The sequence below is a fragment of the Cinclus cinclus genome, chromosome 19 (assembly GCF_963662255.1).
Source record: "Cinclus cinclus chromosome 19, bCinCin1.1, whole genome shotgun sequence".
Taxonomy (NCBI): Eukaryota; Metazoa; Chordata; class Aves; order Passeriformes; family Cinclidae; genus Cinclus; species Cinclus cinclus.
The window spans coordinates 7772416-7785524 of NC_085064.1; the positions used below are offsets into that span (position 1 = coordinate 7772416).

The 13109-nt window shown below is 48.6% G+C and overlaps 1 protein-coding gene across 1 annotated transcript in view; it reads left to right on the forward strand.

Moving 5' to 3' along the window:
• The window catches only part of ASTN2 (astrotactin 2), a 315039-nt gene that overhangs the window by 48583 nt on the left and 253347 nt on the right, over window positions 1-13109 (forward strand). Inside the window, exon 2 of the mRNA XM_062505713.1 lies at window positions 2238-2425. Within this exon, the coding sequence (XP_062361697.1) occupies window positions 2238-2425 (188 nt within the window). The remainder of the gene's footprint in view (window positions 1-2237; window positions 2426-13109) is intronic.

Genomic DNA, 13109 nt, shown 5'->3' on the forward strand with positions numbered 1-13109 from the left:
GCAACCTTGATATTTCTCTCATTTTATTCTTATTTTTACTGCTATAAGAAACCTTCTGCTTGATCCTTATTTGGAGGGGGGATACACAGGATTCATTCCATGAGGTCCCCAGGTCTTGAAGGAGCTGCAGGCTGCTGTGATTTACATTTCCAGAGTACAAGCAACACCCTCTTGCTGCCGATTTGCTCCAGCAAAGAGCCTTTTATGTCAAAGGAGAGAAGGGTCAGTAGCAGGATGTCAGGGAAGTGATAGGGATGTGACAGGGAGCTCATACATCCCTTCCCAAGCACAAGTGTGGGCTCTTGATGGATCCACGTGTGGTCAGGAGCTGCTTGGTTTTTCTCTGTTGAGTGCTCAGGTGTGCACAAGGGTTCGGGATAAGGAAGGTGCAGTGCTGGGGGGGGCAGAGGCAATGAACAAACCCCTCTGGTGAGAATGAAGTGGCACAATGGTGGCTCAGGAGTGTCACCAGTGAGGTGCTGGATGAGGGATCTGGCAGTAATGGGGTGGCCTTGTCCCTGCCCTCAGCCCTGCAGGATCTGTGGTGTGATGGGCTCTTCTCCATGAGCAGGCTGGTTGGCTCTCTTCTGATCCATGCTGAGAAGCCAGGAGCTTGCTCCTGGAAAATATATTGATTTCAAGGGTGAGAGAAAGTGTTCCTGGAGGATTGAGAGGGTTTTTTTGTGGGTTTTTTTTTATTGTGGGGTTTTTTTTGTTTGTTTGTTTTTTTTTGTTTTTGTTTTTTGTTTGGCTGGGGCGTGGATTTGTAGAAGTGCAAGTGCCTGGTCTTGTAGCCTGAGTGGCTGCTCACCACCCACGTGTCCTATTGAAGCATGGTGTCCTGCAAGGTGTGGGTGGCTCCTCAGGACAGCCTCAGCTGGGCTTGTTCCTTCCTTCCTCTCCACTGGGAGCTGGAACTGGATGTGCTTTTGGCCAGCTGGGCTCAGGGTAATGAAATGCAAAATGCCACCAGCATTCCCTGGCTTCTTTGCCCACAGCAGAATAAGCACTGTCCTCCCCACTGACCCTCTGCAGCCAAGGAGGAGGAGGAAGAGGAGGAGAGCCTTGTCTCTGCTCCCCCTCTGTGCCAGAAGTACCTGAGCTTGTGCTCTGGACTGTTCTGGGGCAGACCCACCTGCAGACAGTGGGTCAGGGGCTGTCAGACCTGGTCTCTTCCCAAATAGGAGGGAAGTGAATTTGGGTCTTCCTCAAAGCTAGTGACTGCTGAAGCTGTGGGCCCAGTGACTAAGAAGACCTGTCTTGCTTCCCATTGCTTATGTTGGAAATTGAAAACCAAACACAAAAAACTATGTGGTGGAAGGAGAAATATTTTTGGCTCATTTTGTACTAGTATTTTTTATTTTTTATTTCAGTTTTAATTCAGCTGCCAAACTGCCAAACCCATTCTCTGCAGAGATCCGTGTGCTACGTGCTGGGCAGCTGTGGAGCTGTCAGTGCTCCTGGCCCACACAGGAGCTGCAGCTGAGGCTGGGAGCTGCTGCCTCCACAGGGTCTGCAGGTCTGGGGGTGCCCTTTGGGTCTTCCAAACCCCCAGTTCAGTGCGCTGCCCTAGGTCAGGGAAAGCTGGTGGTGTGTGCTGGGATGCTGTAATCCTGGCTCCCAGGGTGCCTCTGCTGTAAACCAGGATTGGGTGGGATGTAAAACCAACAGAAGCTACAGAAGGTGACTGACAGATGCAGGTCCAATGTCAATAGATATTTGTCAAGCCTGCTGGTTTTCACTTGTTGCTGGAGCTCACAGTCTGTGCTGGGAGTTTCCCCATGAAATACAGCTGTGCTGCTGCCTCACAGCTGGAGGAAGGTTTCTCTTGTAAATGCCAGCAAAGTGTGTACTGGTGTCTGCACCATGCTTTGTCTGGCACAGAGTGGCCTCCCTGAGCCGTGAAACTCCCTCGGGCTTGGCTGCAGCTCCCTGGGAGCTTCTTCTAGCCTGGCTCCTGGGAAAACCACAGGATGTTTAGGGCATCTTGCGTGATTTACTGTTCCTTCCTTCCTATTCTAGGAATCCCAAGGCACTTTGTAGCCCCTTGATTATTTTATTAAGGAAGACAAACATTTCTATTCATATATAGGGGAAGTAACAGGTAGAGGCTAAAATTAAATAGAAGCCGTTCTGGGGATAAGATTCAAAAGTCCCAATTTCATTGATCACTTGGAATAACACCTTTGAGCATCATGGAGAACACTGACCCTGAGCTGTGTGTTGTGTCCCTGCAGAGATGTCGGGGACCGTGTCGGACATTTCGCTGGTGCACTGGAAGCAGCAGTGGCTGGAGAATGGCACCTTGTACTTCCATGTGTCCATGAGCAGTGCTGAGCAGCTCTCCAGGGCCACCCCACCCAGCCTCCAGGAGCCCTCAGAGATCGTGGAGGAGCAGATGCACATTCTGCACATCTCAGTCATGGTGAGTCCCAGCTGCTGATGGCATCGGAGGGGATGGAGGAACCCCCTTGGAGAGGAGGGGGATGAGGAGCAGGGTGGTAAGTCTGGTTTGCAGATGTCACTTCTTGGTTGGGTCTCCAGAAAGGGAGATATGTGTTTGAATAGGCCAGGACAAGAAAAGAGAAAAAAAGGGGAGAAAAAAAAAGAGTGCTTGGTCTTCTGAGAAAATGAAACAAATTAAAGTAAGAGTGTGGGGAAGAAGCTGTTGGGAGGGTAACAAGGATGCTTGTAGTTCCTCCTGTCCATGCTGGAAAGTGGTGCCAGTGGAGTATTTCTGCTTGGTCTTTGTGTCTGGGCAATGTTTGTGCAAAGACAAGATTTTGGGCTTGGCCATTGCAATCTGAAACTGAAGTTTTTTTTTTTTGAAGTGAGTAAGGGCTGCAGCATTTCTTGCAAAGGACAAGTCTGACCTAAAGTAAAAAGATGATCCAGTGCTTTGAATGTCTCCATCTGGGGTGTTTGTGACCTTTTATTAAAGCACTGTTTATGTGCTATGCTGCCTTTTTAAAGTTTGTTTCATATGAGGTGGTTGCTTACTTATTTGGACCTGGTCCATGGTTCCTCTGTGTTTTAGAGCTCCATCTGTAAAATGGGATTCAGTGTATTGTCCCTTCAATCCCACTGGGATAAGATACAGAATGATAGAAGTTTAGTTGGTATATCCAGTGAGTATGCATGCCATTCATTTGCCAAAGCAAGCCTTTTATGGGTCTGGAGATCCCACCACAGCAACTCTCTGCCAAAAGGTGAATCTGTTCATCTCTTAGAGTCTGAGTCATCTCCACGGCTTCTGCCCTTATTTTTGTAAAGAGGAACAGAGACAATGGCTGCACAAATACTTTTTTTATTATTTCATCAAGCAGCTATTTGGCTTTTACAACTCAAATCTGGGGTTTTTTTGAGTATCTTGTCAGTGGGGCTGTAGATCTGGCACTGAATGCATGTGAGAAGGGAGAGGCTTTGCATTAAGGCAGTTGGGCAAGAGAAGATGTAGAATGGCAGAAGGGAAAGGAGTTGGGGGCTGCATCTTACTGAGTTGGATAGGGAATGATTTTGTCCTGCTGAAATTGTCAATGGAATGGGGTGATGGAGAGGGAGAAAGGGTTAGAACTACTACTTGGGAAATGAGCCTGAAAATATAAGTGAGAGACAGAACAAAGAATGAACAGCACAACATGTGTGGGTGTGAAAAGCTCCATCCCTGGCAGGAGGTTTGAGTATGGGACTGCTTGGCTGTTGTGGGCAAACCTGAGCCCTGCAGAACTGCCCTCTGTGGGATGACACCTTCTCTGTAGCCTGGTGATTCCTGCTTGAAATGCAGATTTTCTGTGGTAGGGAGAGATTCAGTCCTGGTCCTCAGCCCTTGCTGAAGATGGTCTCTAAAATACAGCAGATGGTTGTAATGGTTGGATGCTTGGGAAGTTCCTTGGAGAAGCTCCTGGCCAGAGCCTACCTTTGCTGCACCTCAGAGTGTGGGATGTGCCTGGGGGATGGAGCTGACAGCATTGCTGGGCATGTCACAGGAATGTCACAGAATGTCACAGAATGTCACAGGAATGGGTTTGTCCTCTAATCCCAGGTTAGCCAGGGAAGATGTGCTTTGCCAATGCTGTGGGAACACCCATGGCTTTGTTGTGGGAGTTAATTCCTGCCTGTATCTCTCTTCCCTTCTGCAAAAGGGAGGATAGGACAGAAGGAGTTGTTCCTGCCACACGCAGTCAGCTGTAATTCCACTTCTTTATAAATCCTGACATTCCCTGCAGCAGGAGCTGAGGTCCTGGGCATGGATCTGGCTCTGGGATGGGGTCTGGGCTGCACATGTGTCCCTGGGGAGGTAGGAGCCCTGCAGATCCCTTTCCTGGGTCAGGATTGCAGCACAGGCTTGAAACTTTGCCCAAATTTTTCAGAAGGTTCATTAACTTTTTGAGTGAACCTGAGCCAAGTTTTGAGTTACCAGCAATGATGATTCTGGGTTTTTTTTGTTTTTTTGTTTTTTTTTTTTTTTTTTTTTTTTTTTATTTTTTTTTTTTTTGTTTATTTTTGTTGGTTTGGTTTTTGTTTGTTTTTTTTTTTTTTTTTTTTTGCTTTGTTTTGTTTTTTTTTCCTTCCTTGAGGCCTCTTGGAGTTCTGTAGGGGAAATAAAATGGGCACAGCTATTTGTTTCTTGGGTGGAATATTTTGCCCAGGTCCCCAGGGCTGCTTTCCCACTCTTTATTTCCCTTCTTGACCCCAGCTGGAGCACATCCCAGAGGGCCCCCATCACTTGAGCTCTCCTACCCCAGCAGTGGAGTTCCCTGACTGTGCTGTGCTTGGCACAGGAGGACCCTGGGTACCCACTCCTGTCCCCACACCCTCTGTGTCCATATCCCTTTTGCCTTGGGATACAACCTGTGTCCTCATTCCCAGGACACAGGGAATACTGTGTCCAAATACTTCTCCTTCCTCTTCCTGCCATGAAGCCCAAAGTCTCCTGTACTCTTTCTATAAACTAAACCACCACCACTGCTCTGGACAAAATCCCAGCCCACCCCAGTTCTGCCTTGGCATTCAGGCTCTGCGTGCCCTGTCCATCATCAGCCCAGCATCCTGCCCCAGGGGACAGGAGGGGACATGGCAAAGTCCTTCCTTCATCTCCTTTAAGTGGCTCTGACACTTGCTTTTACCTGTCTCCTCCTGCTCCAGGTGATTCATAGGAGCTGGGGAAGGTTTGCCTGGGGATCTGGTTAATCCCTCTCTTAGGGAGCGCTTGGCACAATTATTGGGCAGTGAGACATATCCAGGCCAGGAACTGGTTGGATTTCTGTGGCTGTTTATGGCCTGGCTGGGAGCTCCTGCTCTGCCTCGAAAGCCAAGACCCCCTCTGTGCTGCATGGGGGCTCCAGGGATGGGCAAATCCTGGGTTTACTCCTCCTTCCAGTGATTCTGGCTACCTCCCTGTAACCACCATCTACCCCTGCAAAGCACTGTGACTGTGACCCTCTTCTCACCTTCCTTCCCGAGCTCAAGGGCATCTTTGACAGCAAGATAATACTTAATTTTTATTTTTTTTTTCCTTTCCTAACTGTTTTTTTCTTAATCTCTCCCCAATGAGACATAACATTAATTACTGCAGTTAAAGGGAATTCAGTCTCCATTACTCTCTGCCACCCATTTCCTCTTGGCTTGAGTGTCTGAAATTTGTCTCCCAAATGAAAAGAAGGGATAAAGGGAAAAGAAAAACAAATATGCAAATGCAAGATTTTATTTATTTACCTATTTTTTTTAAGAACAGTGCCAAGTAGAAAGGAATCAATATTTTTGTCATTATGCCTGTTGTGTTTTTTCACCATAATCTCAGCTGTCGTTTGGGTTTAATTGTGTTGTTTCCTGTTGTGTGGAAGTAAATCTTATCTGTTTTGGATTAAAATTCAATGAAGGTCACAGCAGCTCGAAAACTTACCAGGCTGCAGCAATTAATGTTCATTTGGCTTTGATAAATTGGAATGTTCCCCACAATGGGACTGGAGTGGATTTCAGAAGCAATAATTCTTCCATTAACTCAATGATTCCCTGTGTGATGGAGCATCTTGTCACTGCTCTGTTTGTCATCTGTCACTTCAAGGATCTGGGCATATGCCTGATATGATTTATCATGATTATTGGGGCTGCTTGTGTCAAAACATTTTAAACCGCTAATTATTCCAGCCTTGTAAATTGCTGAATTTAACAAAACATAAGAGAGATTTATTTTTTTGTTGTTCCCCACCGCCTTGTGTCCCAGTTTAATTATTGCCTTGCCTGGTGCTAAATCCAGCCCTGGGGCCGTGTCCGGAGGCTTTGGCCAAAGAGGGAGGTTCTTTGTCAGGCTCGAGGGCTGGAGGGTGGGTCTGGGTGGGACAGACAGGTTTCATCTCTGCATTGCCCCTTTGATCAGGTGTCACTAGGGCCACTGCACCCTGGGAGTGCTGGGATGCAGGTTTGGGAAGAGGATGCAAAGCTTCATCCCGTCCTGCTGCTGGAGGGATGGGATTTCCTCTCTTGTGAGTGATGCCAGTAAAAGCCTTGGCTGTGGGATACCAGAGCCAGCACCACCCTGCATGCTGGGAGGTTTAGAAACGTGCTTTGTGCTGCCTCTGCTCCAGCAGAAATAAGCTGGGTTTTTTGGAGAGTGGTCATGAGGAAAAGCCTTGCTGCATCTCATGCCATCACCTTCCAAGGGACCATTAAAGTGTCTGGAGTAAAAGGTGACCAGACCTTATCAGGCTGCTTTAAAAAAAAAAAAATAATAATAATAAAAAAAAAAATATATATATACATATACTATTTTTATTTGTAATGCCCGTTTTCTGCTGGCTGTGCTGGCAGCAGACGAGTTATCTTGTGGCTTCTAGGTCTCCCAGAGGATTTTCTTTAACTCGTATTTTTGGAGTTCCTTTTTTTTTTTTTTCTTGTTCACATACATCCTGGTGTTTCCCTAATGATCAGCTACTGGTCTTGTGCTTCATCAACCCGTGATCTGGGTGTAAATTGTGGTCTTAAACTCTTCCCTCTACTTTCACATCCTTCTCTGAAGTGGAGCTGGGGAGGAATCCTGTGCCCCAGCACACCCTGTGGTGTGTCCTTGGGGCTGCCTCAGGCTGGGGCAACTCTCCAGTTCCTTAAGGAATCTCCAAGAGCAAGCAAGTTTTTAGGATCTGTGATCACCTTTAAGGGGGAAAAAAAAAAAAAAGGAAAAAAAAAAACCAAATTCTTCCCTGTGAGGGTGATGAGGCCCTGGCACAGGTTGACCAGAGAAGCTGTGGCTGCCCCTGGATCCCTGGAAGTGTCCTAGGTCAGGTTGGATGAGGCTTGGAGCACCCTGGGACAGAGGAAGGTGTCCCTGCCTTCACTTCACACACAGGATTAGTGGATATAACTTCATACCAGTGCAGCTGGGCTTATCCCAGCTTGAATGGGATGGGAGAGGAAGCTGAAACCCTTTCCAGAGCTGGACTGATTCCCACTGTCCCCAGCAAACAACTCTGAGGGATCACTCCAGATCCTGTGGGCTTTGGGCACATCCTCACTCGGGCTCCTTCAGCCCCAGCATTCCCTCAGATCAGCCATTCCTTGTGGGTTGCCCCATTTCTCTACCCAGCAGTATTTTGTCCTCCTTCGTGCAAAACTTGCCAGTGGATTCTGTTCCCTCTGTCCCTTGTGCTTGCATGGTGCTGTGTGCTGTGGGATTGCTGGCAGCACCAGTGGATCTGTTTTCTCCAGAGATGCAAAGCGTTGCTTGAGCCTTCCTCTGGCTCTTTGCAGCTTGTCTTGCTGATGGCAGCACTGGAGCTCCTGTCAGCCAGCTCAATGAGAGAAAAAAAAACCCTGGTGTGACATGAGTAATGAGGTAGTGAGGAAGGCACAACATCTGTGTCATCATTTCTGCACCAGGAGGTCAACCAGATTCATCAAACATGCACTTCCAGCTTGTGATGTGTTTAGAAATTAATTAAGATAGGGAGAGAATTGCTGCTGCTGCAGATTTTCTTATCTGAAAGGTATTAAAAAGCTAAATTGATCTCCAATGAGCTGTTTTTATTAAAAAACAAACAAACAAAAAAACCCAAAACACAACAACAACAAACAAAGTCTAAAAGAAAAGCTCTAAAACCCCTGGGTTCAGCATGTCCCTGTGTGAGAATCACGTGGGGAGAGGAGAAGGAGCTGCCCACCCTGATGTGGAGGTGGACTAAGCATCCCCAAATCCCTGGCATGGGGATGGGACCTGCAGGCTCCATGCTGATGGTGAACCAAGCAATCCTCAGGCCATCACCAGTCCTCCCCACACTGCTGAAGGTGGCTGTCTGTTCTTTCCTGAGCTTCTCCAGGGTGGCCAGAGGGACTGGTGGGGTCTCTGCTGGGTCAGGTGCTCAGGGCAGAGGGGCTGAGTGCCTGCAGGCTCCCTGGGTCAGGGCGCTGGAGCTCAGCCCAGCTGGAAGCTGAACTCACCAGTCATGCAGGAGCACTGGAACTGCTGCACAGAGGAGCTGTTGCTGGTCCATGCTGGAAGAAAGTCCCACTCCTCTCACCCTCACACTGTTGTGACATCTGCTCTTTCCCAGGATGGGACATTCTTTGGCTTCGAGTTCCCTTCCATTTTAATGTGTCATTAACCAACTTCTTGCTGTCTGGGAGAAGGAGCCTGTTTCATACATCTTCCCCCTCCTCTCCACTCTCCTTTGCAGAGTCAGTATAAAACAGGGACTAAATGTAGTTAATGATGTGCTCTGATATTTAGGGAATTCATTTTGGAGGGATTTGTCTTCAAATTGTCACTTCCCTGACAATGACACCTGTTACATTAATAGTTTTTCACCAATCTCAGTTTTCCACCTTAGCTCCAGTGAATACATTAGATCCTTTATGACTTTCTCTCCATCAGACTTTTTCCACCCCACTGTGTTAAAATATGTAACTGGAGTATTTGATTTGCATCTCTGATAAAGGAAGGCTGAACGAATGCTCTCAGTTCATCTGAACTGAGCAGCAAACTTAATTTTCTCATCTCATCCCCAGAGCAATTGAAGTTGGTACTAGTGGGAAAAGCAGCCATGGGAAGCATTGGGAAGGGGGTTTGGTTTTTGCAGATGGCATCAAAGGCGTGGGAGGGATCGGCAGCCTGAGAAAATTTCCCCAGCCTTGATGTGCCAAGAATCGAGGACGGAAGGGAAAACGTAAAAAACTCACATTGGAAAACTGGCCAGTGTGGTCAGGGGGTGTGAGAGCTGGAAAAGGAGATGCTGAAGTCGTGTGGAGAGGAAGGAAATAATGCCAAAGGGAAGGTTTTGGGAGTGGGGTGAGGAGCACCAGAGTAGAGTGAGCTCGTGGCACAGGGTGGGACACGCTCTGTGCCTGCCCTCACCCCCAGCCTGGATCCACTGGGAGGGTATTTTTATCCATTTGCTGATCTCAGAGGCTTGTCTTGAACTTGTTCCCTTCCTTCCTCCTCCTCACTCTTCCCCTTCCCACCATCTGTCTGGGAGAAATACTCACATCCACAGTGCTGCAGGGTGTAGCTGGTGGCCTGACCTTTTGGTGGTGTTTTTTTTTTCTTTTTCCCCAGTGTGGGACAAGCAGATGGAAATCCAGGTTTCAGTGGGGTGGCTCTGCCTCAGCTCCTGGTTTCCATCCCTCTCCTCCACAGGCTGCTTCTCACTGAGCTGCTGGGCTCCAGGAGAGAGCAATTCCATGTGGGAGCCCCATGCTAATCCTGTGTGTGAAGTGCTGGGAGTACTGGATTGGTACCTTTGAAACATTGACATAAACACAGAAATACTTTGCAGCTCCCAGCCTGGATCTAATTGCTTTAAACTGCCAGCCTCCAAGGTACATATGGCATTAAAATTGTCAGGAAATGTTATTCCAGGAAAACTCCTGTGGATGCTGCCTTCTCCAGTGATGGCTGGGTGTGTGGGTGGCCCCTGGCTCCGAGGAAGGACCTCATGATGGAGAGTGTTATCCTGGGATGCAGAACCTGGGAATGCTGGCAGGGTGGAGGGTGATGTCTCCTCACTGGTGAGGCTGTGCTCTGCTGGGTGCTGCCTGACACTTTATTCCCAGCAGGAATATTATAATCCCCATCTTTCTGTTGGTACAGTATTGGCTCTGATTCAGGGCCAGGAGCCTCACCTAGCTCTCACATCCCCAGGAGGATGCCTTTTTTTTTTTTCTTTTTTTTTTTTTCTTTTTTTCAAGCCTTGTGCTATCTGCAGTTCTCGCTCCTCTCAGTTGTTGCTTGTGTTTGAATGAGAGTTGGAAATGTTTGCATCTGTTCAAGTGTTGTCGGTGTCAGGTGCTGGCTCGTGTGAAGGTGAACTGTGCTCAACCTCATGCAGAACAGCTTCAAGGTGGCTGGGAAAGATGTTACATTACAGCACCACAAAAATCTGAATTCTCATTAGGTTGGTGAATCCTGAAGATGGAAGTAAAGTGTTAACAACGGGATGAAATGCAGTATCATATTTGTCCCCAGAAATACATTTGCTCTCAGTTTGGGCTTTCCTTTTTTTCCCATTTAAAAATAAATTGGACTTGGTTTCACAAGGCACTCTGATGCTGTGAAAAGGCAGAGCGGTTTTTGTTCAGGGAAGTGTCAGAATGAAATGTTTCTACTCTTCAACACTTTCTATATCCTCCCCAAAACCACTTACACTTCAGCCTCAGCTGATGTGAAACTGTCTGAGCAGATAAACCGTTCCTGGGAAAAAAACTTTTCAGGCTGTGTGTGGTGTAACAGTGCCTGGAGCAGGAGTGTCTGGTGCTGTGGGTCTGATCATCACCCTCTGAGTGCCTGCAGCCTCTGCAGTGCCTGGCCCCGGGGCAGGGCATGCTCAGACTCCCACCAGCAGCAAACAGCAGGGAGAAGCTCATGTGGCCACGAAGCTCTCTGGCCATCCTTAGGCTGCTCGTACAGCAGAGTACTTTTTGTGTGTGTCTGGGTCTTGCTGCTTTGGAAATTGGGCAAAATTCCCATTGGCTTAATTGGGAGCAGCATCAGGCCAAGTACGGTTATTTTTACCTGTCACTGCTCCCACTCCACCTCCTCCCTCCCTCCTCCATCCCCATGGGTGAGGGGGAACGAGCTCTGTTCCAGCTTTCAAAAGGTCTCTGCCAGCTCCGAGCAGGAGCCTCGTCATGAAGTCTCACTATGTGCAGCAAAGGAAAAAGGGAGAGAGGAAAAAAAAAAAATTGTGCTTATTGTTAAAATCCAATTCTATAAAACTGCAGGTAAATAACTTTATGGAGGGAGCTGGTGGACTGCCTTGGCTTTGCCTCAGGATTTCTGGCAGTGGCTGGAGAGGGAGTGAGTGGGAACACCAGCCCCAGCCCTGCTGGGATGCACTTGGGCTTCAGGGCTTGGATATATATATATTTTTTTTTTTTTCATTGTGTTTCCCTTTATTCAACAGGAAAACTAGTGGTTTTCCTTTCTAGCTGCCTCCTTTTTAGCTCCTCAGGGGAGAGGAGACCACTTTACTTTTTATTCAGATGGAAGGTGAGGAACCCGCCTGCTGGTGGATGGCAGCAAAACCAGGTGCTTTAGCAGTGCCAGGTGTCTCCATTTCCCTTCCCAGAGTTGGAGCTGGGTAGCAGCTCCTCACCAGCTATTCCTTGGACAAGCCTGAGCTTCCCTGCTGCCCTGCATGTGGTTTTCCTCATTGCACCAAACTCGGGCACAAGGTGAAACCAGCCTGGTGGGAGCAGCAATTGTTGGGGGAGCAGACAACAGCCCGTGTTGAGTCTTACTGCTTATTTGGAGCACCATTTTGGGGTGGGTTGGGTAATGCAGAAGTAAAGGGACAGGCAGTCCCATGTGCTGGGAGTGGGAAGTTGCAGTGGGAGAATGTCTGGAGGGTGCTGGTAGCTCCCCAAAGGGAGTCTCTCACCATGATTAAGCTGCAGGTTTCACTTGGCATTTCCAAGAGATCCATCATTATTCAGGGCAGCACTGAGCCTGCCAGCTTTCCTCTGCCTCAGAAATGAATGACTGGAACTCTCCCAGCTCAGGTGCTGGGATGCAGCATGGCCAGGAAGGTGGAGGCTGGCCTGGGTACCAAGGGTCTGATTCCACCCTGCATCCTTGGGGTGTCTGGGACCTTGAGATGGCTCAGAGCAGCTGCTTCTCCTATGCTCTTCCTCATGATGGGGATTTGGGGTGTGTGGCTCTGGCACACTGCCCCCCACACCCTCCCAGGTAGGTTCAGACACATCTTTGTCCCCTTGGACATTGGTCCTTCATCAAAGAAGGGGCTTGTTTACAAACTGCAAACAAAAGCAGTGATTGCTGCAAGTCATGGAAACAAACAGGAATGAGGCAGCAGCTCCAGGTACGGCTTGAATCGTGCCGAGGATTCCTTGTGCCTGCAGCACCCGGCAGACAAGCTGTCAGATGTCTCTGGGCTGTGCTGAGGATGTGGTTATCAAGTCAGACTTGTGCCTTAGGCTGAGGTTGTGGAAAGGATGCAGATGTGGCCGTGCCCTCCCTGGCTGGGAATGGTGTAAATTGCTCCCTTTTTTTTTTTTTTTTTTTTTTTTTAAACCCCCTTTCATCCTGTTTTGCACCAAACATCTCGAGAATCAGTTGCCTGGGCATGTTGGGACTGGTCATGCTGGTTGGATTCACAGATTTTAGCTTCCCCTGTTAGGGCTACTTTGACCTTGCCTTGAAGCATCCTTGGGACTGGTTTGGGGACACCCTTTCCCAGACCCATCTGGGACACCGGGCTTTTTCTGGGATGAATGCTGTGATTCTCCTTTTCCTCTCTGTGTACTTGAACTGCCTCTGCCACAGAGCCTAGCTCCTCCTCTGGCTGTCTGGGGCCGAGGGGAGGAGGAGGAGGCCAAGGTGTCGTTCTGGTGGCTGCTGCTGAGTCCTGGGAGCTGGGGAATGAGAGAACAGCCTTGTCAAACCAGAGAAGTGAAGTGACCTGGTTCTTCTCCCCCTCCTGTCCTGTGTGCTGGGAAGGGAGGGATGAGCAGGGCTGTTCAATGGCTTGTGTTTCTGCTGTCCCCCCATGACAGGGAGAGAGGGTTTCACGTGAGCATCTCAGCAGCCTTGGTGTGCTCTGCAGGGAGGGCTTAGTGACACAGAGATTTTTCAACCAAGCTGCTCCTGCCTTAGGATCCTG